Below are 27,976 nucleotides of genomic sequence, written 5' to 3' on the forward strand. Positions count from 1 at the left end.
AATCTGGCATAATCTAACTAATTTTAAAATTTGTCTTAAATAAAAGTCTAAAATAATTATTTAAAATAAAAGCAGGGGCTTTACATAGTGAGCAAAAAGTGTTGATATTTACCTCAAATGTTCCACCGTCTGCTCTATTTACTCTGGATACATCATCCAACATGATTTGGCCTTGAGGTTTCCTACCAACATCATTCTGCAGAAGAAATAAATTAACCACTTCATTTATAAAAAATAAATAAAATAAATCATGCTATTCATTGTTTATATCTTATACACTTTTTTATGCTCTATAGAACAACCCCCATTACTGTGACATTTTCATTATAACGACCAGTACAAGTAGTTCCGCTTGCCATTCCATCGAGGAAAGTCCTTCCTTCTTACTCCCATCAGGATGACGAAAGTGACGTGGTCTATTTATTGCGCGAGTGATATTTCTGGGTTGGAATGTTCAAAAGTAAAAGGCCAAAAAGATTAAAGCAATCCATTTTTATGCCTGGAATCATGTTTATTTCTCAATTAGTACTGATGGCAGTATCAGACTATGTCATATGTTTAGAGATATTACCCAATTAAAAACTACATTTGCTTCAAAAATATATAAATAGTAAATAACAGTGTTTCTAGCCCTTCAAAAACAGGCATCTATTTTCGAATCTTTCACATCTAGTAAGTCTTGAAAATGGGCATCAATTTTTGAAGCACTTTAAGTATGTCTACTGTTATTTGCTATTTATAATTGACAGTTTCTTTGGATTATTTGTTTAGTGTTTAGAGATAAATTATTTTAAATACCACATCAGCAATCTTCTGAATACATTTAATTTTATAAAGTTCCTTGGAGGAAAAAAAAAGTAGACACTTTTATGACCGTTTTCATTAATATTGTGTGACCATTAAAGAGTTTATGGCCAAAATTAACTTCATTCTAACCAAAATTTTGCATTATTTTTCTTTAATTTTCCTGATCTGTCATTGCCAAACAACGGAGATATGCAACAACAACAACACATTCTTCTTGATTTTAACTTTGCTTACAGTTCAAAAGTTAAACATTTTAAATGAAGTTGAAGTAGACAAGAAAATGTTTTTGTCAAAATAAGTCTAGTATTTATGATTTCTGAGTAAATATTTGCTATAGTTTTCATGCTTACGATACAGTGAAAATTTTATTTGCAACACATGGGTCGATATATCTAGTATTGACTGTAGATCCATAAAAATCAAATTATGGAATATGATAATTTCCTGCTAGATTAAAAAATTATCTCTAAGGAAATATTACACACCGTTTCCAAGTTCCACAGCAACAAAATTTTTCCTTAGCAAAAGAACCTTATTTGTTAAAAACTTGCTATATAATTCAGTGTTTTCACTACAGCGCGAGAACGCGAGAATCTCGCATATTTTTTTCTTTTCTCGCATTAAAAAATTATTACTGCGAGAAATTCGCGCATTCTATAAATCAATTTCAAAATTCGCGAATTTCTCGCATTTTGGAAGAAGCTTCGAATTACGCTATTTAGAATAAAATCCGTTTCACTTTTCTTCCTGGATCTCTCATTATTTTCAACATTTGCTCCGTTATCTAGCTTCCCTATTTACCAGTATTGTTCAGAACCTTTTCGAACAACAGAACACAACCGAACCACGGAACCCCTTTCAGAACACATTTCTCTGCAACCACGTGTTTACCGTAGGTAAGGTTTTTTCATGTAAGATGTTCACATTTTTTATGCACTAATGTAAGAGGGACAAATACCTAGTAAAGGCAAAATCTTCTTTGATGATGCAGCAAGAATATTCAATGCTTTAAAAAATAGAAGACGTTAAAAATGTATTATAATAAAAGAAATGATTTTTTTTCCAAGTCTATCTGTGTTTTTTAAGTTTTTGGAAATCTCACTTAACTTTCTGAAATCTCACCCTGTTTTTGAGAAAGGGTGAGAAATTCTCACCCATTTTTTTTCTATGATGAAAACACTGTAATTTTAGTTGTAATAATTTTTTAATCAATAACAAATCTAAAAAAAAGAAATCCAGCAAAAATATTAATAATTTAAGCTGGCATTTTTGAAAGTGGAATTCATTTAGAGATTAAAAGTTGTTTAATTTTTTTTTTAATTTTTTTTTTTAATAATTGAGGCATTTTGATGTTTTATTAAATTATTGTGTTAACAAGTATTGTGTTGAAAGTGGAATTTATTTAGAGTTTAAAAGTTGTTTATTAATTTTTTTTTAATAATTGTGGCATTTTGATGTTTTATTAAATTATTGTGTTAAAAAGTATTGTGTTGAAAGTGGAATTCATTTAGAGTTTAAAAGTTGTTTATTAATTTTTTTTTTAATAATTGTGGCATTTTGATGTTTTATTAAATTATTGTGTTAAAAAGTATTGTGTTGAAAGTGGAATTCATTTAGAGTTTAAAAGTTGTTTATTAATTTTTTTTTTTAATAATTGTGGCATTTTGATGTTTTATTAAATTATTGTGTTAAAAACATCACCTAAATTGATCATTTGCCAATATTTTTAAATTCATTCAAACACCAACTCTTAAGCCTCAGGCTTATTCCACTTTCAAAATTAACGGCTAATTTCAGCTATCTTTAGCTTTGAATGACAGGCTTAAGTAAATCAAATAAATGTTTCAAATGTAAAATGTTTCAAATAATGTTTCAACGTAAAATCAAAGTTTAAATTCAATTACTTAAATTTAAACTTTTATGAAATAATTTGATTAGTTAAAAAGTTACTTATAAAGCTAAAAGAAATATGAAAGATGCAATAAAATATAGGAAAAAAATTCTTAATATAAAAAAAGAAGTTTTAAAAAAAATCTTTTTTTCTTTTGTTTAATAAAGTTTCAAAACAAAAGTATACTTTTCTTACAAAGAACTCTTTTCTTTAGAAGCTATGAATAATTTTATCAGAAATTCGGAGTTAATAAAGATATGAATGGTGAGTTATAGAAATATGATTATATAATTCAGAATTTTACTCAAGCTGGAATAATTGTTAGCAGTTCCAATAATTAAACAATGATATAACCGCGTTGACAATTCTATTAAACTAACAATGAACAATTAATATAAGCTTATTGGAGTAATTTTCACAGGAGTTTAGTTTAATGTTTGTTTTTAGAGTGGATAACAGATTTTGTTAAGAGTTTTCAATGCAAATGTTTATCTTAGAGCAGAACTGTATCTTTACTTGAAGTGTATAAACATATATACTATACAGTGGAAACCCGATTTTACATTGCCCTTGCAGGTCGTGTAAATTACCTATACCTAATACGTTAAATAATCCCGGATTTTACATTACTCTATTTAAGAAAATACCACTTAATACGTTTTCGGAGTTATTTTTTTAAAAAAAAGAGAGAGCCTTACTTATTATTAATGTTTGAAGCTGTTCTGACTTTCTTTTTTCTGATTGTCCCTTCTGTCTACGAAAGGGGATTTGCTCTTGAGTCAAAATTGAAGGATGATTAAATGTGCAAAGCACAGGAGGAAGGGTGGTTAAAAAGTAAGGGAGCTTAAATCGTAAAATTTCAAGTGCTATTTCTTTTTCCAATGATAGTGATGAAGATGAATAAAGAATATCGCATGGCTTATCTTATCGGATAGCTTATCACATTTTTTCTATAGAAAAATAGGCTATATTTTTAAACCCGGATTTTATGTTTTTCCGCTTCATACGTTTTTTCTAACTCTAGTCTGTCAGAAACCATAAAATTGGGATTCCACTGTATACATATTTGAGGTTTTAATATTAGGAAACTAATGAATTACTTTTGAAGATTTAAACTTAGGTTTAGATACAAATATGATTTTGAAATTTCTTTTTAATTCCATTAAAAATTGTCAGTTTTTTTTTCTTCAATGTAATTATTTTTTTTCTGCATAAAAATATTACTAAACAATATTTTTCTTTAATTCCAAAATCTTGTTTTTAAAAGTTTGAAAAAAATGTCTCAGATATGGCACAATTTTAACTAGCAGTTATATTTTTTCAATTAAATAGCTAATTTCTAATAAGCATTTATTAAAATATCTTATTAAAAAAAAAACGAAAACTGAGGACTTACCTGTGTCTTGTAATAACTAAGAGTGCCATTTTTTAAAACAAACCACCTTCGTCTCCATGTTTTCAACTTGCCTCCCAATTTAGTTAAGTAGCCACATTTTTCAAAATTATCCTAAGGTAAAAAGAAACACAAGTTGTTGAAGAAAAATGCAAGTAAAAATTTATAATCTGGGAAAAAATTTCCCAGATTATATTCTGTTCCAGATTTATTCATGTTCTACACAATATATTAATAGAACACACAATCACTGTGCTTTTATGTTTGAGCAATATTAGGCTAACTATACTAATTTTATTTAATTGTTGAAGAAATTTAAGAGAAATAAGGAACAGCTCAACACACTTAAAACAAATGTCGCAATAAATGAAATAGTTTAGTATAGCTGAAACAGCATCCTAAAATATCCCATAGATTGCTTTTTGAGTGGTCACCATTTTTAAAAAGAAGAAATTTAGAAATAAAATTCCCGTATTTTTCTCTGTATTTGAAAAAATTAAAATTTCCCCTGTTATTTTAGGTGACTTTTAAATTCCCAGTATTTTAGATTTTCCCTGTTCTTCCTGTGGAGTTGCAACCTTGTACTACTAGTTTTAAAGATTAGAGATTTCAAAAATGATTTTGGGGCCAGGATACCCTGGTTGGTTGGTACTCATGTCCGTGAGAAGAGTAGTTCGAATCCCGCCGGCCTGAGACTCCCCTGGGTACAAAATGGTGACTGGTGCAGGCTAAATCGGTCGGTGTCACAAAGCCCTCCAAGTTCTCATAACCAATACTTCTAGGAGTACTGAATTGGTGATTGATCCTTCTTTGAACAGCAGACCCAATTTTATGGGTTTACGCCTACTAATGTTCAACTCCGTAGCCTGGTAATTTTGAACCCAACCCAGAAAACAAGGGAGCTCCTGGATAGAGTACTGGGAGAAATTTGCCTTTGTGGAGGACTTTTTGATGGAACTAACCCGCATTTGCGTTACATAGAGAGGAAGACCACGAGAACCTCCCACGGTTAGCCTGACGGCAAGGGGACTCAAACCCATGATCTGTCTACCACTTAGGATATTTCACGTCAGCACTGTGGTCGCAGATGAATGATTAGGGACACTCTGTAAAAAGGGGTGTGATGTGTATGGTTGAAATCCCATTCTTGACCATTAATGGTGCCAGTTAAAAACAATAAGTGCACCCTTCGGCTTAAATTTATTAGCAAGTCGTACTGGAAACAACAACAGTGATGAGTTTAATGAAGTCTTATTTACTAAATTTAATACTAAAAATCTCGGATAGTCTTATAAAGAGTAACTTGTCAATTTGAGTTTAAATGTAAAAGAGGTATGTAATGTACTAAGTTATACCTTAACAAAATTATTTATCTCTTATTTACCCTTTTTACGGTTTCAGCTATGATAGAAGAAAATCTGGGTGGTTCAACAGAATCTATGCTGTAAGTGTCTGCATACGCATCAGGAGGAATGGCATAATCATCAGACAAAACAGATTCAGTAGAAGTATCTGAAAAAAGAATTTTTTTTTCATTAATTACTTGAATTTTTTAAGCAAACATCAAAGAATGACATTATGTATTTTTGAAATTATTAGGAGTAAGCAAAATAATAATAAAAATAAAAAAACTTCAAACCTATTTTTTTTGGCTTAGTGCCCACTTTTCAAGAGATATCTTTTTCAACACCCCTTAAAAAAATTTTATCAAATGTTTATTGACTGATTTTAAAAAAATAACCTCCACTTACTTTATTTTAGTTACAGTAGACTTTAAATCATACCATTAATTTATTGGAAATCTCTATTGTTCAATGACTTTATATTTGAACTTTTCTAAGAAGTATTTCTTAAAAAGAAAGCAGCCGTAACATAAATTTTTTTTTATTCACTCCAAACGTTTAAGTAGACTTTAGAAAGTCTCAATGTCCACTGGAAACGATAGTGTTTATGTTGGAAAACTATGCGCAAGAGATTCATTTTTATTATTGGGATTCGTCTCTATATTTTTTATAATAAAAAATTACTAATACTTCAATTTGTAGAAAAAAACAGTTTTTTAAAACTCTACATTTTGAAGAAAAGACTCCTTACCAAGCTTGAAAATAACGAAAATAATTAAAATTCGCTTAACATTTTGTAAAAAGCAAATTTACCTCTTTTAACTGATTTTGTAGGAGAAGTGCAACTGTGTTTTGCAGGTGACTGATTTGTACTACTTTTATTTCTGCCTGGACTACCAGTAGAAGCGCTAGATTCTGTCTCACCGCTAGTGGTGTGAGTAGATGTGACTCTCGTATTTTCTTCATTGTCTGAAGAATCTGTAGATTCACCAGTAAAAGGAACAGATCTGATTTGGGAAGCCCTCTATAAAAATAATATTAATTCAGATTTATGATAGAAACATATTAGGTGAAAAGAACAACACTTTAAGAAAGCGGTTAAAAAAACAGAAGGGGATATGTACGATTTGCTACAATTGTCTCAAGAAACTAAATGATTTTTTTTAAAAATTATTTATAAAGTTTATCAACAACAATTAAACTATAATGCAGGTCTTGAAATTAACAGTGATCTATTGGTCCAAGACCACTAAAATTTAGCTCAGATGGATTGCTGGTCAAACGGAGCAGCAATCGATGCAGTAAGATGGTAAGCTGTTTAAGTCACAAAATAGCATATTTCATCATAATTGCGAACATTACGTGTTCTATCTGGGGTCGTTCAAATATTATGTAAGCAACTTTTAGGAAAGGGGGTTGTGATTTGTTTATTTTGCTGACAAGGGGGCAGAAAAGGTATAAACAACGCTTATGTGAGACATTAAAATCCCGTTATTTTCAAAATTTTCTTAAAAATCAAAATAAAAAACTTAACAAAAAATATCATAGTGAAAAGTTTAAAATGTGGACTATAAGTTGAATTCAGAAAGAGAAAATTAGAAAGAAAAATTCTTCTAAGAGTTTCATAGGTCAAGAGTTTTGAACACAAAAGGAAAGCAAGATATTCCTAAAGAATATTTAAATCAAAACGTTCCAAAATGAAAACTCCATATAATGTATAGTTGCATCTTTTTCCTTGAATTAAATTCTAAAACTATAGTAAATGCCAAAGTTGAAGTGAAAAAAATCAAGGGAAGGATTGCAACTTTCTAATCTAAGCATGAAAGGGGTTTGTGAATTGTTTATTTTTGGTGACTAAAGAAAGGAGGTTCATAATTGTGCCAAAAATATACTTAAATAATATTGGAACGATCCCTGTCATTTTAATTAATTAATAATACTTACTCTGTTATTTTTTTAAAAATAAAATCTAATCGAGACATGTAACCAAACCAGTAATGCATGATAAGTGATGTAACATCTTTTAGTTACTGGTCCTACCAAACAGTGACTATATTTTCTTAATTTCTACCCAACCCATAGAGTATGTATTCAGAATATTGAAATATATCTGTTATAAAAATAAGTCACAAGCATAGTAAAAAGCCCAAGTAACTTTCTCAATATTTCATAATTTTTAATTTCTTGTACTGTAGTCAGTGTTTTCACTACAGCGCGAGAATCTCGCATATTTTTTTCTTTTCTCGCATTAAAAAATAATTACCGCGAGAAATTCGCGCATTCTATAAACCAATTTCAAAATGCGCGAATTTCTCGCATTTTGAAAAAAATTTCTCATTGCGCCATTTAGAATAAAATCCGTTTCACTTTTCTTCCTGGATCTTTCATTATTTTCAACATCTGCCCCATTATCTAGCTTCCCTATTTACCAGTATTGTTCAGAATCTTTAAGAACTACAGAACACCATCCCTCCGAACCTCTTTCAGAAAGCATTTCTCTGCGACCACGTGTTTACTGTAGGTAAGATTTCTTCATGTAAGACGTTAAAATTTTTTGCGCATTAATGCAAGATGGACAAATACCTTGTAAAGCCAATATCTTCTACTCCGAAACGGACAAATGAAAACGAAACAAATGTGGGTAGAAACGATCAAAACGAAACAAATACGCATTTGAGTTACCTTATGAGAATAGCTGATGAAAAAGTAGATATAGAACATTTTCCATGTGATGATGCAGCAAAAATATTCAATGCTTTAAAAATTAGAAGATATTAAAAATGTATTATAATTAAAGAAATGATTTTTTTCATGTCTCTCTGTGTCTTTGTTTTTTAATTTCTAGTAATCTCTCTTAACTTTTTGAAATCTCACCCTGTTTTTGAGAAAGGGTGAGAAATTCTCACCCATTTTTTTTCTGCGATGAAAACACTGTGTAGTGTATTGCACATCGTTTTATAACCCAGCTGCTGCTGAATATAATGAAATGAAACAATTTATACAATTATCATAAAGTTGTAACAAATACCCCATCCCAAAAAATAAAATTAAATTTCTACCAATCAATGATTAATTAATTGATCTGGTCTTCAAAACTATGATGAAATGAAAGTTCTTAAGCAGAGCAACAGTTTTAATTGGTTCCAAAGCAATTCTGTGAAACATTTTTGAACTTTCACAGCAATTATAAAAACAATTTTGAACTTTTGAAACCAATTGTAACAATAGTTCTGCTTTACCTTTAATTTTAAATGGAAATTAAGGTTCAAAACAATTCAACTAGAAAGTTGTGTTTTGAAAAGCTTACTATGTAATGTGAAACACAAGCTTACATAAAATGTGTAAAGCTCAGTAGGTTAAATACACTTGTGACACAATTTATGAACTTCAAAATTTGAGAAAACCAAAGAATTTTAATAAGTTCTCATGAAAATTTTAATTAAATAAGAAGACAATGTTATTTTTTAATATAAGAAAACAAGAAAAGTGTAATGAAGTTATTCCGTTTCAATTTTCTTCGTCTATGTCACACTGTTTTTTTTATCATTAAAAATTAGTTTTAAATAGTGTGATAAATCAATAGTTGACATCATAACTATTTAAATCTTCATAAATGAAATAAGTAAAATTAAAAAAGCAAGACACTTACACCCTTAACCATGGCATAAACTGGAATACTCATATCAGTAAAAGAGTCTGTCATGTAACTATCTTGATTTTTTTTGGGTTTATGAGATGGAACTGTAAAAAGAATGAAGTAAGTAAATAGAACAGTACAAAAAGACAATAATCTTTTTTAGAGATAAATTTATAATTTTAAACATAATTCTGAATTAAATTATAATGAAAAACTACAATATCAATGCTAATTTTTTATATTTTTTTCAGAAAATTTTATACAGGATACTAAAATAGCAATAAAAATACAGTCAAACAAAGCAAAACTATTTTTATTTTGTTAGCATTAAAAAACATCACAATGATTACCTATTTTTTTTTACTTTTTAAAACTTACTTATCTAGGCAAGATTTAAATTTGAAAGCATAAATTTTGTCACTGCAATCATACTCATCTTAAAAAGCAAGAGGGGACCTAAATATTTGCTCATCACAACCGAGTGGTTGTAAAAAATGGGTTCAGAAAAAACTATAAAAGTTCATACATACAACCAAATTATAAAAATACAACACTTCATTCGCTTCAAAAATATACAAATTGGAAATAATAGTGAGCATGCTTCAGGTACTCAAAATTAGATGCCCATTTTCAAGATTTACCACACACGTATGAGAAGAAACAAAAGCGATATCAAACAAGTTGCCAACAAAAAATAGAAAAACAATTATGGCTGAGAAAAGAAAATCAGGGTAAAATGCATTTCCATGCGTTATGGAGAGATGGTGAGGATCTAATGTCGTACACAAGGGAATCAGCATTCATATGAATAAAACAAGATTCTTGGGAATCAAGATGAGCTGATATGACTGAGGTGGAAATGATTTTGGCTTATCGAAATTGAATTTATTTCCAACATTTGAAAATGTTCCGCAATTAATCATTTCTCGTAATTGATGATTTTGATGTCTCATGTAGCAAAGGTCACACAATCAAAGATTGTGGTAGAAAATCAAGTAATATCTAACCCAGTGTTTTCACTATAGCGCGAGAATGCGAGAATCTCGCATATTTTTTTCTTTTCTTGCAGTAAAAAATTATTAACGCGAGAAGTTCGTGCACTCTATTAATCAATTTCAAAATGCGTAAATTTTTAAAAAAATTTCATCTCTGGCCACTTTGAATAAAACCCGTTTCACTTTTTTTCCTTGATCTTTCATTATTTTGAACATCGGTCCTTGTTATCTAGCTTCCCTATTTACCAGTATAGTTCATAACCGGTGCAAACAGCAGAACACCACCACCTCGAACCACGAAACCCCTTTCAGATCACATTTCTCTGCAACCACGTGTTCATCGTGGGTAAGGTTTCTTCATGCAAGACGTTTACATTTCTGTAAATGAATGTAAGATGGAGATACCTTGTAAAGAATGTAAGATACCTTGTTAAAGCGACATCTTCTACTCCATAACGGACAAATTAAAATGAAACAAAACATATACGGATATTTTTCAGCCAAATAAATATAATAGCTGATGAAAAAGTAGATATAGAACATTTTCCATATGATGATGCAGCAAAAATATTCAATAAGATGTTAAAAATGTATTATAATTAAAAAAATAATTTTTTTCCAAGTCTATTCGTGTTCTTTTAACTTTTAGAAATCTCACCTTGTTTTTGAGAAAGGGTGAGAAATTCTCTCCCATTTTTTTTCTGTAAAGAAAACACTGTAACCGCTTAAATTTCTTAGGATTACTTATTTAATATCACTTATTTTTTATTTCTGTACATAAAAGGAGTTAATTAATTTGCTTTGAACTATTTTATTCTCTTTTATGTGCAACTGTTCTTCGAAGATGGCCCAAAAAAACATCATCAACATCAAAAAGGAATTTGTCGACACAAAAACATTAAAAGAAAAAATTTTCAAGAAGAGATTAACTGAGGTGCAGAGGTTGAAATTAAGAAGAGATGGAATAAATCATAAAAATATTGTATGTTAAAATTGGGGTCATCACTTTAAAAGCAAGCTAAGTTTCAATAGACTTAACATTGTTCCAAGTATTTCCGATTTTTTCATTAAACCCAAGTTCGATGAAAGCAAGCCGGAATGTATTAAAATGAATTTTTTTGAAAAAAGTATTAAAATTGGCTACTATCATGAAAACACGAAATTTACTTACTCATAGGACAAGAATGTAGAGCATCTCTAGATAATGATATGCCATTCATTGCAACTTCATATATTCTTGACTCCTGAAATTAAGTATAAATGAAAATTGAATATTTGAACAATAAAAATTAAGTTTTGAATGAATTGTGAAAACGTTGAAGAGAACAATGCAAAAACCACGCTTTTGCATAATACGTGGCGAAAATCAACACGGTAAAGAAAAAAATTATTAATTCAGAAAGGTAAATTAAGCACTTTTTAAAAACAAAAATCGAAAAAAAAAGCACCTTTAAACACTTTCAAAAAACGCTACACAACATGTCAATAGGTCGACTGAAACTTATGTACATGCAAATATCAATGGCTTCAAAAAATAAACAAAATTAACTGATTATTTTATTAAATGATTACTTTTTCTGTTTGAAATAAATTCATGTTTATATTTCTCTTCTACACAAATGCAAAAAAATACGACTTACTGGAAAAAGCCTGCAATGTTCATCTGAAGAAAAAACTCACCATGAATCTGAACTTACCCAAGAAGGGAACCTGTGCAAGGGAGGAGTTGGGGGTCGAATGTCCATATCAGAATCCAGTCCGACAATCATTTCTTTACTGGGTGTATAAATTTCAGCATAATCATGAAGATCATTACTCGTCTGTACGGTTCTTCTCCTCTCACCCGAGTGTCCGTTTCCAACATTCAGCATCTTGAGTTTGCGATCTAAGCTGCCATAAATATTCCCGTATGAGTTGTGCTTGTTACTATTGTTTACATCATTTTCCATATTAGTTTGTGTGGTGGTATTTCTAGAAGCTAAAATAGAAAAATATATATCAATCAGATTTCTCATTGAGTTTAAGAAATAAATTTCTGCGACGATTTTCTTAATTTTTAATTTCATGTTTTGGTTGGTGTTTTTTGCCCATAAAATCCTAATTTTGAAATTACAAATTCTCTGTCTTATAATTTTTCATTTAAATTCACTTAATCAATAATTATTATTTTTTTTAAAAAAAAAAAGCCTAATAGAGACAAGTAAATAGATTAAAACTGTGTCTAGACTAGTGATATCTTTTTGTCACTTAGTCTCCAGAGCCCGTCTCATCGCTAATTTCTACCCATGAGGATAAATTTCCAAATCGAACTTCAATTAAAACATTATTTAACATAATTATATTTAAAATCCTAGAATTTTTTCTCAATTAAAAAATGAGTTTCAATTATAAATAAAGGATCTGATATAATGTAACAATTAACCACATTTTCAAATTATTCAGGGGAGAGCTTTTGGCTGAAAACTACAATTTCCACGCAGGCAATAAGGTGTTTCTGTGTTATTATTTTGTAAGAAAACTTGCAAAGTCTTAACTGTAAACAATATTAAGGAACAGTCAGCTGTAAAAATATTTCCTTTGAAAAAAGGTGGCTTATCGCTATATTGTCCTAAGTCATAGAAATTAATGGCAGATTTTAAGACGAAAAATTAAATTAGAAAAATCTACTATGAATTTTAGATGCATATACTCACATGGGATATTAGTAACATGCATAGAAGAAGAGTTTCTAGTGGTTTCTCGGGGAAGTGACCGGGAATGTTGTTTTTTGGAAGGGGTTTTTTTCACATCAGATGTTGACCTTGATATTGATGATTGTGAAAATGGTAAAGTACTAATTGATGAAGTGTGGGGAGGAACAATGGGAGGAAGACCAGCCTATGGGAGAAAAAGAACCATAAGCAATATTAAATCAATTGCAAAGAACTGATAATTAATATCATAATTAGAATAAGTGAAAAATTTCTCAATACAAAAGAATCCAATTAGAACCCATTATTAAATACAAAATTAGAACTAAGAATGAGAACTCTCATTTTATAGTATTTTTTAAACTCTGCGACAGTCCTTTTTTTTTGCATGAACAAATTTAAATAAAAAATGCAATAGAAATTAAAAAATTTTTATATATATATATATATATATATATATATATATATATATATATATATATATATATATATATATATATATATATATATATATATATATAAGTTTAATAATGTAGATAAAACAAAGGAAAATTACAGAACAATGAAAAAAGGGGAAAAAGAAAAATAATAAAAAGAAAAAGAAAAAAAAACTGGAAGAAAAAAATCCGAAAAAATGGAAAAAAAATTTTAAAAAAACCCTGGAAAATAAAAGATATAATCTTTTCATCAGCTCACACGATTATATCCGCAAAAAGAGTGCTTTCCAATATTTTATCAATATAGCCTAAGCAAAATATATAAATACAATAGTGTGAGGAGCACTCAAATGAATTTTTTGAAATTTTTTGAGTGCTCGTCATGCAGGGATGGCGAACCAACGGCACGCATGCAATTTATGGCCCGAGACACAATATTTTGGGCCACCGATCACAATTGTTATTACACTATGAGTTGTTATTACACAAATGTTATTACACTATGAAGCATATGTAACAATTAAATTTAAATTCACAAAAAACAAATAAAATAATAAACAATTATTAATTAAAAAAATTAACAATTAATGCTAAAAAACAATTAATAACCATAAAAAACAAGCTAACAATAAATAACAAGCAAAAAAAAACTAACAGTACTGCTTAAACAAACATCTTACAACCTAATATAAATTATTTGTCTTCTAATCTGCAACAACAGAAGTCACACTCGTGTTACTTTAAGTTGAATTACGCATATAACTGAGACATTGCAAAATGTATTTTTTTCAATGTAAATAAAGAGTTTTGAGTTGATAGTACAGTCAATTCGCTATAACTCGAAGTACGATAACTCGAATATTACTATAACTCGATTTTTTTATGAGGTCCCGACCCTTTTATCTTCAATTTCATGTCAATTAGTCTCGATTAATCGAATTTTACTCCCTTTAACTCGATTTTTTTTGGATCTTTTGAAGCAAGAAAAAAAAACCTAGGAGCTGATATCTTGTCCCTTCCTTTGCAACACACACACAATGTCTTTCGCACTCTTCATGGAGAAGCTAAAGCTGTCCCTCTTGAAGTATGTGAACAATGGTTAAATGAAACGCTACGAAATTTACTTCAAGGATACTGTTAAAATAATGTTTTCAATATTGATGAAATGGGTTTATTTTTTAAATGTCTTCCAAATAAGACTATGATGTTTAAGAATGAAAACTCCTCAGGGGGTAAAATGAGCAAGGAACGTTTGACTGTCTTATTTGGTGGAAATGCGTCTGGGACAGAGAAATTGCCCTTACTTGCTATCGGAAAATACCGAAATCCCCGATGTTTCAAGAATGTAAAAACGTATCCTTTGGATTACAAGTATAACAAAAAGTTTCGGATGACATCAGTATTATTTGAAGACTATGTAAGAAAATTGGATCGGAAATTCTTCGCTAAGAAAAGAAAACTGATAACTACTTTATGGATAAATGCACAGCGCAAAGTGATCTACCTAATTTGAAAGCAGTAAACTTGCAGTTTCTCCCGCCAAACACAACAACAAATTTGCAGCCGATGGACCAAGGTATCATAAAATGCTTCAAACAGTCTTATCGTAAATGGCTTGTCAGTAAAATAATCTTAAATATTGTAAGCATTTAGAATATTTGTAATTAATAAGCATTAATTAAATAATCCGACAATATTTTGAAAGTCCAAAACCGAAACTAACGGTAAGTCGAACTTCCGATATGTCGAAGTTTTTTGTCAGTCCTATCAGATTCGAGTTATCGCGAATTCACTGTATTTAGTATCATTATTTTCCCAATAACCACGAAGTCAAAATTATTTGACGGCACGTCTATGACCTCATTAAACAATTTTTTAGAAAAAATGGCACGCTGGTGTATAAAGGTTCGCCACCCCTGCACTATTGTATTAATATATTTTGCTTTGGCTATATTGATACAATATTAGAAAGCACTCTTTTTTGCAGATATAATCATGTGAGCTGATGAAAAGATTATATCATTTATTTTCCGGATTTTTAAAAAATAAAATTGTCCTTTTTTTCGCATTTTTTTTTTCTTCTTCCTTCCAGTTTTTTGTTATTTTTATTTTTATTATTTTTCTTTCCCCCCTTTTTTCACTGTTCTGTAATTTTCCTTTGTTTTACCTACATTTTGAACTTATTTAATGAGTTCTATTTACTTGCACCTTATGCGCAATAAATAAAACTTATTGTTTTTCTTAATTTTCTTCGTGTTTTTTTTTGTATTTATTTATTATGCTATATATATATGGGTCATTCTCACAAAACCAGTCATTTTCATGTCCCCAGTATATTTTATGTTTGTTTTACAGCTTACGAAAAAAAAAATTCAGGGAAAGTGTCCTTCAGAATGCAAGCTAACAAAAGAATAAAAATAAAATTATCAATTTTTATTTTTTATTTATTTTAGGTAACTAAAATATACCAATATGTCATTCCCTCACTTGTCCCCACTGCTGATTTAAAAAAAAGAAAAAAATTGTTACTGAAATATAAATTTTTTTTTTACAAATTCGTGTTTTTTATTTCAGAATACTAAAATATAGAATTCAGAAAATCAATTTTAAATTTAATTTCTGATAAAAATATTAACACAGCACTATTTTAAACTTTGTCCCCAGTGTTTCGCGTCATTCCCTCACAACAATGTTCTTATCACCTGCAATCTTCTTAGAATAAAAATATTTTAATAAAAACTTCAGAAGTTAACAACTGGCATCATAGAACAAAATTGCAGTATGTTTCCATCTTCAACTTAAAGAAGCCTTGCTGTGGAATAAATTTGAATGAATCAAACCAGGTAAAATTTTTTACATTTGTCATTCCCTCATGTCATTTTTTAGAGTAAAATAAAATACAACTTCATCGAGAAAGTGGATAATGTTGCTTTCTTGTATGAATATAATTGTATGTGATTGACTTCAGAAATTAATTAGGCCTAACTGTTATTTTTAAATTTCATTGAATTCGTCATTCCCTCACTAGTGTATAAAGTGAGGGAATGACGCTGAAGTGAGGGAATGATTCAAGATGAGTATATTATTAAATTTTTTTTTGTTCAATCGTGCCAGCCAATTTTATTTCCCAAACCTGTAAAAACTATTAAATATATAAGAGTAAATTATAATAAATATTAGATATACTTAGTATGTTATCATTTTCAAACTTTAGGTAGATGTAACTTAGATAAAAACATGTATTAAAATAAAATATCATTCCCTCACTATTAGTGTCATTCCCTCACTTTTTAAATAGTGAAAATAATTAATTTACTTATTAAATAATTTGAAAAATAAATTAAAAAATTAATAAATAAATTTATTAAATCAATTAATTTCTTTATTAAATTAATTAATTATTTAAAAAATTAATTAATTTAAAAATTAAGTATAATTTATAGGATATATACTTTCTTTATAATGCCATTGCATATTTCTATTAATATAAAAAGTTTCAGAGCTTTTTATTCACTTTACTTTTTCGGGATTTTATGAACTGAAAAATGACAGTTTTCGTGAGAATGACCCATATATAAGTAAAATGCCACAATAAAAAAAGGCTGCGGTAAAAAACCAGAAAACTGTACTTTTCTACGGTTTTAAAACTTTCAGAAATTCTACAGCTTGAACTAGAAAAACGTTAGAAATTTAAAGATATAAAAATTTATTTTTAGTATTTTTGCAATTTGCAAATAGTCCATGTCTTTTGCATGAACAAAAATGAAAAAATACTTAATTTTTTTAAAAAAATTAATGAAAAAAGTAAAATTGCGATGTGATTTGTAAAAATCTCAGAAATGCAGAATGTGATGAGATTTTTAAATCACACGAATGCGGATCACAATGTATGATTTTTAAATTGCACAAATATAGATCATAAATCTAAACTTTTAAATCATGTAGATGCAAATTGTATGCGTGATTTTTTTTTTATCACACAAATATGGATTGCGATGTGTAATTTTTAAATACTAATTGCTATGCGGGATTTTCAAATCGCCCAACAGGATTAAGGGTTCCAATAGCTAAAATCCATGACAAACTGGAAGTTTCCATGATTTTGTAGTGTTTATCAATGAAAATCATGAATTTCCATGACAAATTTCCATCAAGGACAAAATCCATGACTTTCTACAATTTTCAATAGCTTTCCAGGTGAGCCGATACCCTGTTGCATGTTTAGTGTTAAGAAATGTACACAATCTGGGGCTTTAGAACGGAAAGTTAACTTAAATAATTTTTAAGTTATTAAATGTCTTAATAAATCTCCGATTCAACGAGATCTTTCAACCTGGATGCGTATTAAATCAATTTATCATTCCCAATCTTTGCAAATTCTTCTGAGCCCAGCTAATGCAACCTTGGAGTAACCTTATAAATATTAAAAAATTATATCACAAACACTTTTCATTTTCATAAAATTTAGTTTTTCTTAATATTAAAATTTTTCACCATTCATAGAACTAGAACAGAGGGCACTGGTTAAAGATAGGTAAAATTTGACTTAACAACCATGAATAATTGTAGCGAACTCACAGCAGTTATGAAAATGGCATATTATTCAATAAAAAACATTATTTTAGGTGACAACAGAAACTTCAAAAAACAGACTTCAAAAAAATTTTGATTTAACTTACTTAAATTTTTTTTAGATAAACCTCAAATATCATAAAAATACAGCAAGTAAATACACAGGGTAAAAAAAAATATAAAAAGCCACCCAAGTAAGGTTTTTATAAGGACAATAGACGTGACAATAAAAAAAAATCATGATATTTACTTCTACCATATATTCAAAATTCAACAACTGGTGGCAATCCTTATTCTCAGAGTCACATAGCCTATCAAGCCCACTGAACATTTATTGTTTGTTATATCACTGACAACAGGTGATAATAAAAAAAATCATGATAATAAGCTTCCACCATAGATTTTAGAATTCAACATCTGGAGGCAATCCTCATCCTCAGAGTCAGATCATCTTACCTAACAAGTATGCCGACTAGAATTTTATAACCCTGACAATAGGTGACAATAGAAAAATAATATTTACTTCCACCATAGATTCAGAGTTCAAAGTGGCAATGAAAAAAAAACATGATATTTACTTACTTCCACGATAGATTCAGAGTTCAACATCTGTAGGCAATCCCCATCCTCAGAATCAGACCGTCTTGCCTGACAAGCACTGTCTATCCACTGATCAACACGAGCTTGTTGAGCTGAAGCCCAGGAGGAAGTCTTCTTGCTACTCTCAACCAAGGAAGAATTGAAGGACGGTTCATTATTATTAATGAAGTTGGCACGTTGATTGGCGCTTGATACTGAACTGTGCGGGGGAGCATCGTCGGATGAACCTTGCTCTTCCCAGCTCCCTCTGGAGGAATCCTGAGGGAAAATAATTCATGGTTATTAAAGTGAATGAAATAGTTCTAAAATAACACAGTGCCATAGCATATCATCCGCATTGGAATCATGTAATACACTTAACTAAAAAAGAATACACATAATTAGATTTTAAAAAAATATGTTACTCGATTATGATTGGCATTAAGTGTATGAAAATACGGTTATTTAAAAAAGTTATTCAAGGAGATATCTTTTATTGGTACCTTAATACGTAGATATCTTTTCTGTATATAAAAAGAAAATCTAGTAAAATCTAGAATAACTGGTTTCAAGAAAAGTAAAAAGAAGTCAAATTCCAAAACGCAGAATTTAAAATTTTATAATTTTAAAAAAAAATCCTACACATTAAATGATAAAGAAAAAGCTTCAACCACCTTTAATTTAAATTGAAAAAGTCATTAATTTACAAAACAAAGTGCCTAAATCTGTCACTAAATTTAGTGTAAAATGAATTTAGTGGAAAATTTTTCAAAGTTTCAACGTTAAAACAAACTATTGCATTTGAAATTTTACCCAGCTAAAAATAACCTGCAGTTTGAAGGATTTATTCTACAGTCAACTATAGATTTTCTATTGAGCAATCCTAACTGTAAAAATACTTCAGTTATTTTGCAGCTGATGTGAAGTAATTTTTCTGTGATTTATTTTAAAATTTTTTTTAGCTATTATCTACAAAATTATTACAGTTTTATGTGAAGTCACTTTAAAAACAGAAATTTAAATGATAATGAAACTTTCAATCCTTGGTTATACTGCAGTAAATTTGAAGTAATTATACAGTCATTGTTTCAGAAGTATATTTTCTGACATATCTGCAGAAAAAACTACAGTTATTTTGTATTGATAAAAAACTGAGCTTCCGGTTTTCCAGCAATCAAATAGATTTTGATGTCTTCAATCTTACTTTACTTGTTGATAAATCTTTCAACTTTTTGTAATTTCTTTTTTTTTTTTTTATCTTTTGATTATATACATTAATTTTAGACTATTAATTTTTCATATTTAAATAAGGATTCTAAACATATATATTTAGAATGTAGATAACGTACACAGTCTAAATTTATAAAACAAAAACGCATGAAATACATATTTGGCATAATTGCAAGTAATTTATAATTTAGAAGCATTGAAAATTGTTAAGTAAGATTTTTACACATTTTAATTAGTTTAAAATCTGTTTAAAATTATGCATTAAAATATTTCAGTAAATATATTACTAATTTTATTTTTATTAAATTATTTTTTACTTAAAAAGTTGCTTTTATACAAAGTTATGGTGAAAACAATACAATAGTAAAATGTGAGTAATTTAAATTAATAATTTATTTTTTTAATTTAAATTCATACTAAACTTAAACTATTTCAGAGCCAAAATTATACTTACTTTATTTAAACAAAATAAACTTTTAGTTTGGGTTTTAAACAAATTTATATCAAAATAGAACTGAATACATAACTGAAGTTGAAAATGGATATTTTATCCCAGATTTCTTAGGTTCAAACCTCTCCTTCATAATTGATTAATTTCAGTCTGTTTTTGAAATTTGTCTTAAATAGATGTCGATAATTTAAAACAATATATCTTTTTTATTGTTTAAAAATAACTGTGCTTGAAAAAATAATATGGCTCATAATATTTTCAATTGAATATAAATTAGCATAAGAATTATAGAATTGTTTGATTTTAAAATTCGTTCTATACATTTAAAAAAAGAATACCAAATCTATAAACTATGGAGAAATATGCAAATTTACATTGTTAGGAATTTCTCGTAAAATATAATACTAAATAAATAAAAATTATAATTAATTGCTGAATAATAATTCATTTAATTGATATCTTACCCTATTCCAACAAAATAATCATAAAAAGACTGTATCCAAACTGTTATACAAAGAGTTAATGGAAACAGTTTATTAACTGTTTTCACTTAATATGATTAAACAAACAAGAATTTTATCCGCACCAACTAGGTCAACCTTCTGAAATCACTTAGAGTTCCAAGCAATAAGCATGTTGCTGTAGCCGAGAGGGCTAATCGGCCAATCTCACATTCCACTGAACAGGAATACAAATCCCAGCAAAAACACCACAGTATTTCTAACATTCCTTGAACACATGAAGAATTTCCTATCTCCTGCATTTCCCAATTGATGCCCCAGACTACAAGAATAGACTCCACAGAAATGCTTAAAACAAAAAGTCTAGTATTTCCCATCGCTTACGATAGATGGCGCCATTAATTAATCTAATATCTATACAAATTTATTGCACAATTTTTGAAGTTGGTACTATTATAAAATTACAGTTTGTAAACTGCAGTAATAAAGCAGCTCTCCGATCTCAAATATTTTGTAGAGGAATTGGACAAATAACCTGCCTTCAAAGTGAATTTTTTTTTATAAATTTTCTGCAGCTTATTTTTAGTTGGGTATTAAATTATCATATCATGTGAATAAGTAAAAAATATTAAAGGAAAAAGGCTGATAAGTAAGGATGTTGTTAAATACTTTAACAAGTTATTATTTAGAGGCTTATGTAAAAATAAAACGTAAAAAACCAGTTAGGCCTAACCAGAAGGCTTTGAAATTAATATCATAATAGTTGCCCCAAGCCCTCATCTTAAAAACTGTCTTCAGATAGCACTGCTTGTGCGAGGAAAAAAACCATAATCTTTTTCTCCCCAAAAACAAGTTAGTTGGATTTGTGATAAGATGCAACTTGCCACAATTAACTGTTAATAACATTCATCACTTTGTAAATCCTTTATTATATTAATCATCTTTTTATATATTGTAGAAAAGCAGTAATAAATGTTTAATCACATTTAATGGGATTTTGACATAATACCCCAAGACTTCATCTCAATACTTTTTAGCTTAAGAAAGCAAAGACGGTGATCCACAGAAAAGGTAAGTGGTACTGACTCTTACCCTTACTTTGTATTGATATTAAGAAACAAGAATATATTGGATTGAACAATGGTAGAAATGTGATCAGCAATGCCCACTAAATACATAATCCACAATTTTTAACATTTACAGCTCAGTGCCCCTACCACTGTTCCATTGCATATTCTTAAGTTCATATAATTTATTTTAATTCAACATTTTTACTTTTTTCTAAACAAATATAAAAATTTTCTTGATAATAGTTGTGTTCAAATATTCATATTTACTTCAGCATTGCTTTTTTCTTTCTGCTGGGATACTAAACTAAGCCTCTTTTTTAAAACATCTAGCTGCGCATTACATTTCTTGTTTTCTTCCCTAAGATGAAAGTTCTGTTCTTCTAGCTGAAAATAAAATTAAACACACAATAAAATAAATAAGAAAGAAGAAAATTTTTTATAATGTCATTAAATATTCCAAAATATAACAAAATTTGCCACCCTTAAGTATAGAAATTGCATTTTACACAGGCTTCATATAGTTTTGTAGCATAAAAAATTATTTTAATGTTAAATTCATAAGTATTTTATCACTAATAATGATATATGTGAAATCATATATGCATCCTCTGGTGTTTCAAGTTCCAATGTGATAAGCTACTAATGCCAACTGGAATAATTGTACAAATAATATACCTTTTAAAATAACTAAAATTACTACAAAGCATTTAAACTTCCTTTTTATTGCTTTTGAAGAAAAGAAAAATGTTGATAAAAATATTCTTTCTCTATAAGCCAAATTTTTCCTTTAATTAATAATAATTTAAAAAAACACATATGGCAATTTGGTTTTATCTTGCACATGACACTCGATTCAATTGTTGTAAAAAGTAAATTTTAAAACTTTCAAAAGGGACACACAGCTCATAGAAATTGCATAAAATTTTTATTTGCCATAAATATTCCATTAAAGAAGCTTTCTATATATTATTTAATTAATTTAAGCAGCCTGTTCTAGAAATTATTTTAATAAACATTTCAGAAAAAGGCTGGAGTTTATAAAGTTACAATTAAACAATATGAAAATATAAATCGGAACTTTTCAAGCTTTTTTTTTTTTTTTAAAGTACACAATGCTTGAAAATGCCAGTTTTGTGAAACGCAATTTTTTTTTTTTTTTTTTTAAATAAAAGAAACTTTCAGATGTATGTCACAAATGAGAGAGACATGTTCAAGCAAACTAAATACAGAAAATTGAAAAAATAGTATGTAACACAGAAAAAATAGTATGTAACACAAAAGTTTCAAGTAATGTACTTTATCTAACCCTTCATTGAAAAAATTTCATCCTTTTTTTTTCACTTTTGTACATAAAAGTATCAACTACAAACAATTTCAAGAAACATGCTCAACTTACTTCTTTGAGCTTATTTGTGACCCATTCCTTAATTTTTGATGCCTTCGCTTCAACTTTCTTTGCATCAAGTATCCTCAATTTTTTCTGTAAAAAATAAGAGAAAATAGGCGTTGGTACATTATAAATGCAAAGTAAAACTACCCATTAACCCTAGCAACAATTTAAACCTTGGCTCCATTTGGGATTCAAAATTGGCTCGATATGGGTACATGCACCGACGGACCAATATTGGGAAGGCTATATTTTTTAATATTGATCCTAGAATGGCCTCAGGGTGCTTAGCCAAATTATTCGACAAAAAATAAGCGCCATTTAAGCACTAAAAAAATATCATAACTAGGCAGGGTTGGAAACTTTTGACAATTGACGGTTTTATCTTGTTTAAACCGTCATGTCAAAAAAAAAAAAAAAAAAGCCTTTTGGCATTGTTTTTGACAATTGTCAAAAATCACGAAATTTTGAATCGTGTAAAACGAATGACGTTTTCCCACTCTACAGACAGACAATACGCCAAAAAGATCGAGGTTGAATTGATTGTGAAAATGTTGAATAGAATAATGTAAACTATGTCTTTTTGCATAATTCGTAGCGAAAATTAACATGGTAAAGGAAAAATCTCATTTTGAAAAAGGGAAAACCAAGCACTTTTTAAAAACACCCAATGAAAAAAGCACCTTTAAGGGCTTTTAAAAACCGAAAATAAGCACCATTACGCACTTTTTAAAAATACTACGCACCCTGGGCCTATATAGGACCTACATTGGCTAAAAGAGAACCTACATTGAATCAATAATGGATATAAAATAGTCAGTGAAGCTAAAAATTTTATATAAGACCGATATGAAAAAAATAAAGGCCCTTTAAACCTTTACTGAACCAATCTTCATGAATATTGGCCCAATAAGGGCCCAAGTTATTTCGCTGCTAGGGAAGATTTTTCTCTATATCTCCTTATATAATATATATATATCTTTAGATTATGATTCTTAAAAAAGATTTCTAATTTAGTATATGGAGAAAGAGAACACCTATATAATGTAAAATATTTTCAGTATTGATTATAAATAGCGTTATAATAATGTATAGCTCAAATTAAATTTCTAATAAGTCTAGCTATCAAGAGTTGGCAGGTATTTTAAATGCAAGGTAATTAAAAATAACATTATTATGGAATCAAACCACTGCTGGATCAATCTATTTCAATATTTACTCATAACATAACTGCAAAGTTGATTTAAATTAATTTTTAAAAAAAATTTATATATAAAAAACAATGTAACAATACAATATAAGAAAAAAATAGATTTTGATTAATTAAAGAAGTAGTTTTCAAAAATCAGTAACAAACAAGCTTGTTTAAAATAGGAATAACCTTTTTTGAGTTTTACTGAATGTTTCACTGAATTTGTTTCAGAAATAAAAAAAAAAATTCAACTATAATCAATTCTTCACAATATCAGTGTTTGATATGTTTGATGAGTAATATGGGCTGTATTTGCCCTAATAATTCAATAATATGGCTCCTAATACATATTTTATGATTGAAGGATAATTAAATATTATAAGTTTTACTAAAATTTTACTTTCAATACTATTTCTCTTGATGCAAAACATAAAGAAAATTTTTAAACACTTTATTAACTATATATTGGGTATTTTTGAATACTGTGTATTTTGGATTGCCAAAATTCTACTATATACTATGCTTCATTAGTTCAAATCAACTTATTTTTTAAACGAAAATCCCTCATATGATAAATAACAAATAAATTATGAGATAATTTAATTTTTCGTTAAATTTTTAAGTTATAAAATTTATTGTAAACATATTGCTCTGTAAATAAGTTTCAGTTAGCAAAATTACATCATAATGTGATGTTTAATAATAATTTTAATACAAATAATGTATAGGATATTAATGAAAATAATATTACTAATAATAATAATATGCTTCTATTCCAGTTTCAATACATAAGAATCTTCAATGCTTTAAAAGGTCGGTGTCAAAATCAAGAAGAAAAAAAATATATTCTAAGTTTCCATTTAATTTTAGAAAAAAATTCCCTGACTTTTCCAGGTATTTCAGGAAAATTTCAATGTAAATCTAGACCATATCTTATCGGTACTGCTCAAGTTTTCACTGGAAACTATAACTTTTTTTATTTGTAAAGTCAATTTGTGAGAAAAAAATTATTTTGAATAAGGATTGAAACGTGGAAAAGTTTCACTAAACTGCGGAGTTTTTTTTAACTAATTGTAATAGATAATAGAATTATGTACTTAACTCGAATCTCAATAACTAATTACTGTTACTGACAATTATACGACTGGTTATTTTTCCAGAAATGATGCAGGAATTTTCCAAGTTTCTGTAAAAAAAATTCAACTTTCCCCGACTATTCCCTGCTTTTCTGAGTAAAATTAAAATTCTCTGAAAATTCCAGGTTTTCCCTGACTTGTGGGAGCCCTTTATATTCTCTGGATTAAAGTGAGCAAAAAACCGAACTGTTAAGTAAAAACACACAGAAACTGTACTTTTATCTAAATACAAGCTCAAAAGTTAAAATGTGGAAAAGTTAACTGCTTAAAATTTCAATGTAGAATTGGTATAATACAAAAATGACTCACCTGTTCTTCAACTTGTTGCTCTAAATTGGTGATAATTTGATCTTTACATGACTGATCTGGATTTTGATGACAATCTTTAAAACTGTCTCCGGAAACCCCTAAAGATTGTAATCTTTGTTCCATAAGTGCAGCCTTAGAAAAAAAGAATATGATCATTTAGCTATGTTTAATGCAGCATGAAAAAGCATGTCACCGTGAAAAGATGAACATCACATTTTACTTAAAAAATTAGATAAAAGGAAAACAGAAGAACATTAAATGTTTTAAATAATAAATTTTTCAGAAGCAGTAAGAAGTGTTTTATGTAATTTAATTTTCAGAAGAGGGAGGAAGATGACATTGGGGGTTTTGGACAATATGAAAGAAAGTATTTGATGAGCATTTCCAGCAACTGTATAAGAAATGACAACAGCATGTTGTAGCTAATGAGAATTATTTTAAATGACAGTAATTTTTTTCTTCTTCGATATCTTGTTTACTTTATTTTATAAAGCGATTCACCAAGTTTCTACTGTATTGTTACAGAAACATCGAAGAATTTTACCAGAGTTTCATCTTTGTTGGCCAGCAGTAAAATAGAAGGATTTGATAAAATTTGACATAAACCTGGGCTTGATTTGCAGGATAGCTCAACTCCTATACTTTTTTTTTCAGTAACTTTGTCACAACATAACTGAGATCTATTACTGTTGTTTCACTACATTTTGTTTAATAAATACCATCATGTTATACTTGAGTATAACAATAGTTATACATCCAGAAAATATTTAAAGCATTATTTATGTCAGGTTTATTACGTCAGATTTATTATCAAATGCGCAAAATTTTACATTTTGCAACTTTTTGAAGTTAGCTAGGATGTATTTATTAGCTAGGAAGAATTTTGTAATTTTTTGTTAAAAATTAAGTATGATCGAAATAGGTCAAAGCATTTTCTTTTCTTACTAATTTGAAATAAAAACTCTCAAGAAAACTTAGTCCTTAAATTCAATAAAGATTTAAAACTCCAGTACATGAAAAAATAAAATAATTGCTTTTACCTTCTGACGTGCCTCTTCCCCTCTTCTTTCTGCATCATTCGCTTTTTGTTCCAATTCAGACAACTAGAAATAAAAAATATTGTAGCGAGCAGTGGTCGGAAGTAGTGAACTTCATGTAGCTAATATACTGTAACCTAATATACTGTAACCATTTTTTTTTAGTAGTTCATACTGTCGCACGCTATTTCTTAAAAGTAGATCAAGTAGTGTGATACGAAAAAAAAATAAAACAGTAGCTCACGGCAATTCCAGACAACTACTTTTAACATAAGTTAAGTTTAAAAAAATACCTGCTACTTCCTCCTCTCCCCCAAAAGCATTGCTCCCTCAATTTGTTGAAAAATCTAAAAATTCCCTCAACTAACACTTACTACTGCATCTTTAACCTAGTTTCTCAATTTTATTGCTAATTTTTTTAAATACACTTCACTTGTTGTATACAAATAATCTACAGCATTTACTAATATAGTATCCTTTGTTTGAACCTTTAAAACTTTTCCCTTTCACAATAAAGAATACAGAGCTAATCATGTTGCCTTACATCCACAATTTGTATCAATCCACAGCAATTTTAAAATTTTTGTGGATGATATTTTATATTCATCGTTGAACAGCCAATTCAACCGTTTGACCCAATTTTGGGTTTACGATTACCACAGTTCAAGTCCGTAGCCTTGTAATTTTGAACCCTAACCAGAAGACAAGGGAGCTCCTGGATCAAATGTAGAGAAATTTGCCTTTGTGGAAGACTTTGCAATGGAACAAAGTCGCATTATTGTTACATGAAGAGGAAAACCATAAAAATATTGCACGGCTACCCTGACTGTAAGGGGACTCTAGCCCAGATCCATCTACCACTGAGGATATTTTATGTCAGCACTGTGCTCAGAGCAAGCCGGTTGCGGAATTCGAGGGCCAGTCATCACTGGGAATTGAACCCAGCTCACCTCATTGGAAGGGGAGCACTCTATCCCCTGAGCCACCATGGCTGTTTGTATATGATAGAATAAATTTGAAGAAAATAAAAAAAAATCAATAATTAAAAAATTTTGCTAAACTATAAATTTTTCCAGGTCTTTTCTCATACCCCCATTAGATTTTTAAATAAAAATACTTAAAAAAACTATAAAACAGAAAAAATTGAACCACAACAGCATTTAAATCTCTGCAAACAAATTAAAAAAAGGCAAATGAAGCTTTACATAAATTGAAATTGTATCATTATGTCTAAACAAATAGGCCCCATACTATATATTTACTAAAGCAGAAAATTGCATCACATTATTTGATTAAAATATTTCATTACCTTCAAAAAATGTGCAAATGGAAATAAAAGTCTATACATTTCAAGCACTC

The 27,976-nt window shown here is 28.8% G+C and overlaps 1 protein-coding gene across 2 annotated transcripts in view; it reads right to left on the reverse strand.

The window, feature by feature from the left end:
• LOC107440829 (uncharacterized protein CG43867) overlaps window positions 1-27,976 on the reverse strand; it is a 93,578-nt gene that overhangs the window by 36,952 nt on the left and 28,650 nt on the right. For both annotated transcript variants that reach the window (XM_087149855.1, XM_087149856.1), the window contains exons 3-15: window positions 26,621-26,683; window positions 25,581-25,712; window positions 22,953-23,036; window positions 21,824-21,940; window positions 18,348-18,623; window positions 12,760-12,943; window positions 11,764-12,044; window positions 11,238-11,310; window positions 9,084-9,175; window positions 6,248-6,458; window positions 5,476-5,603; window positions 4,095-4,205; window positions 113-196 (exon numbers count right to left, since the gene is read on the reverse strand). In XM_087149855.1, the coding sequence (XP_087005981.1) occupies window positions 113-196; window positions 4,095-4,205; window positions 5,476-5,603; window positions 6,248-6,458; window positions 9,084-9,175; window positions 11,238-11,310; window positions 11,764-12,044; window positions 12,760-12,943; window positions 18,348-18,623; window positions 21,824-21,940; window positions 22,953-23,036; window positions 25,581-25,712; window positions 26,621-26,683 (1,836 nt within the window). The remainder of the gene's footprint in view (window positions 1-112; window positions 197-4,094; window positions 4,206-5,475; window positions 5,604-6,247; window positions 6,459-9,083; window positions 9,176-11,237; window positions 11,311-11,763; window positions 12,045-12,759; window positions 12,944-18,347; window positions 18,624-21,823; window positions 21,941-22,952; window positions 23,037-25,580; window positions 25,713-26,620; window positions 26,684-27,976) is intronic.

Source organism: Parasteatoda tepidariorum, chromosome 8, assembly GCF_982258835.1.
Source record: "Parasteatoda tepidariorum strain Cologne lab strain chromosome 8, Ptep-v5.0, whole genome shotgun sequence".
NCBI classification, from domain to species: domain Eukaryota; kingdom Metazoa; phylum Arthropoda; class Arachnida; order Araneae; family Theridiidae; genus Parasteatoda; species Parasteatoda tepidariorum.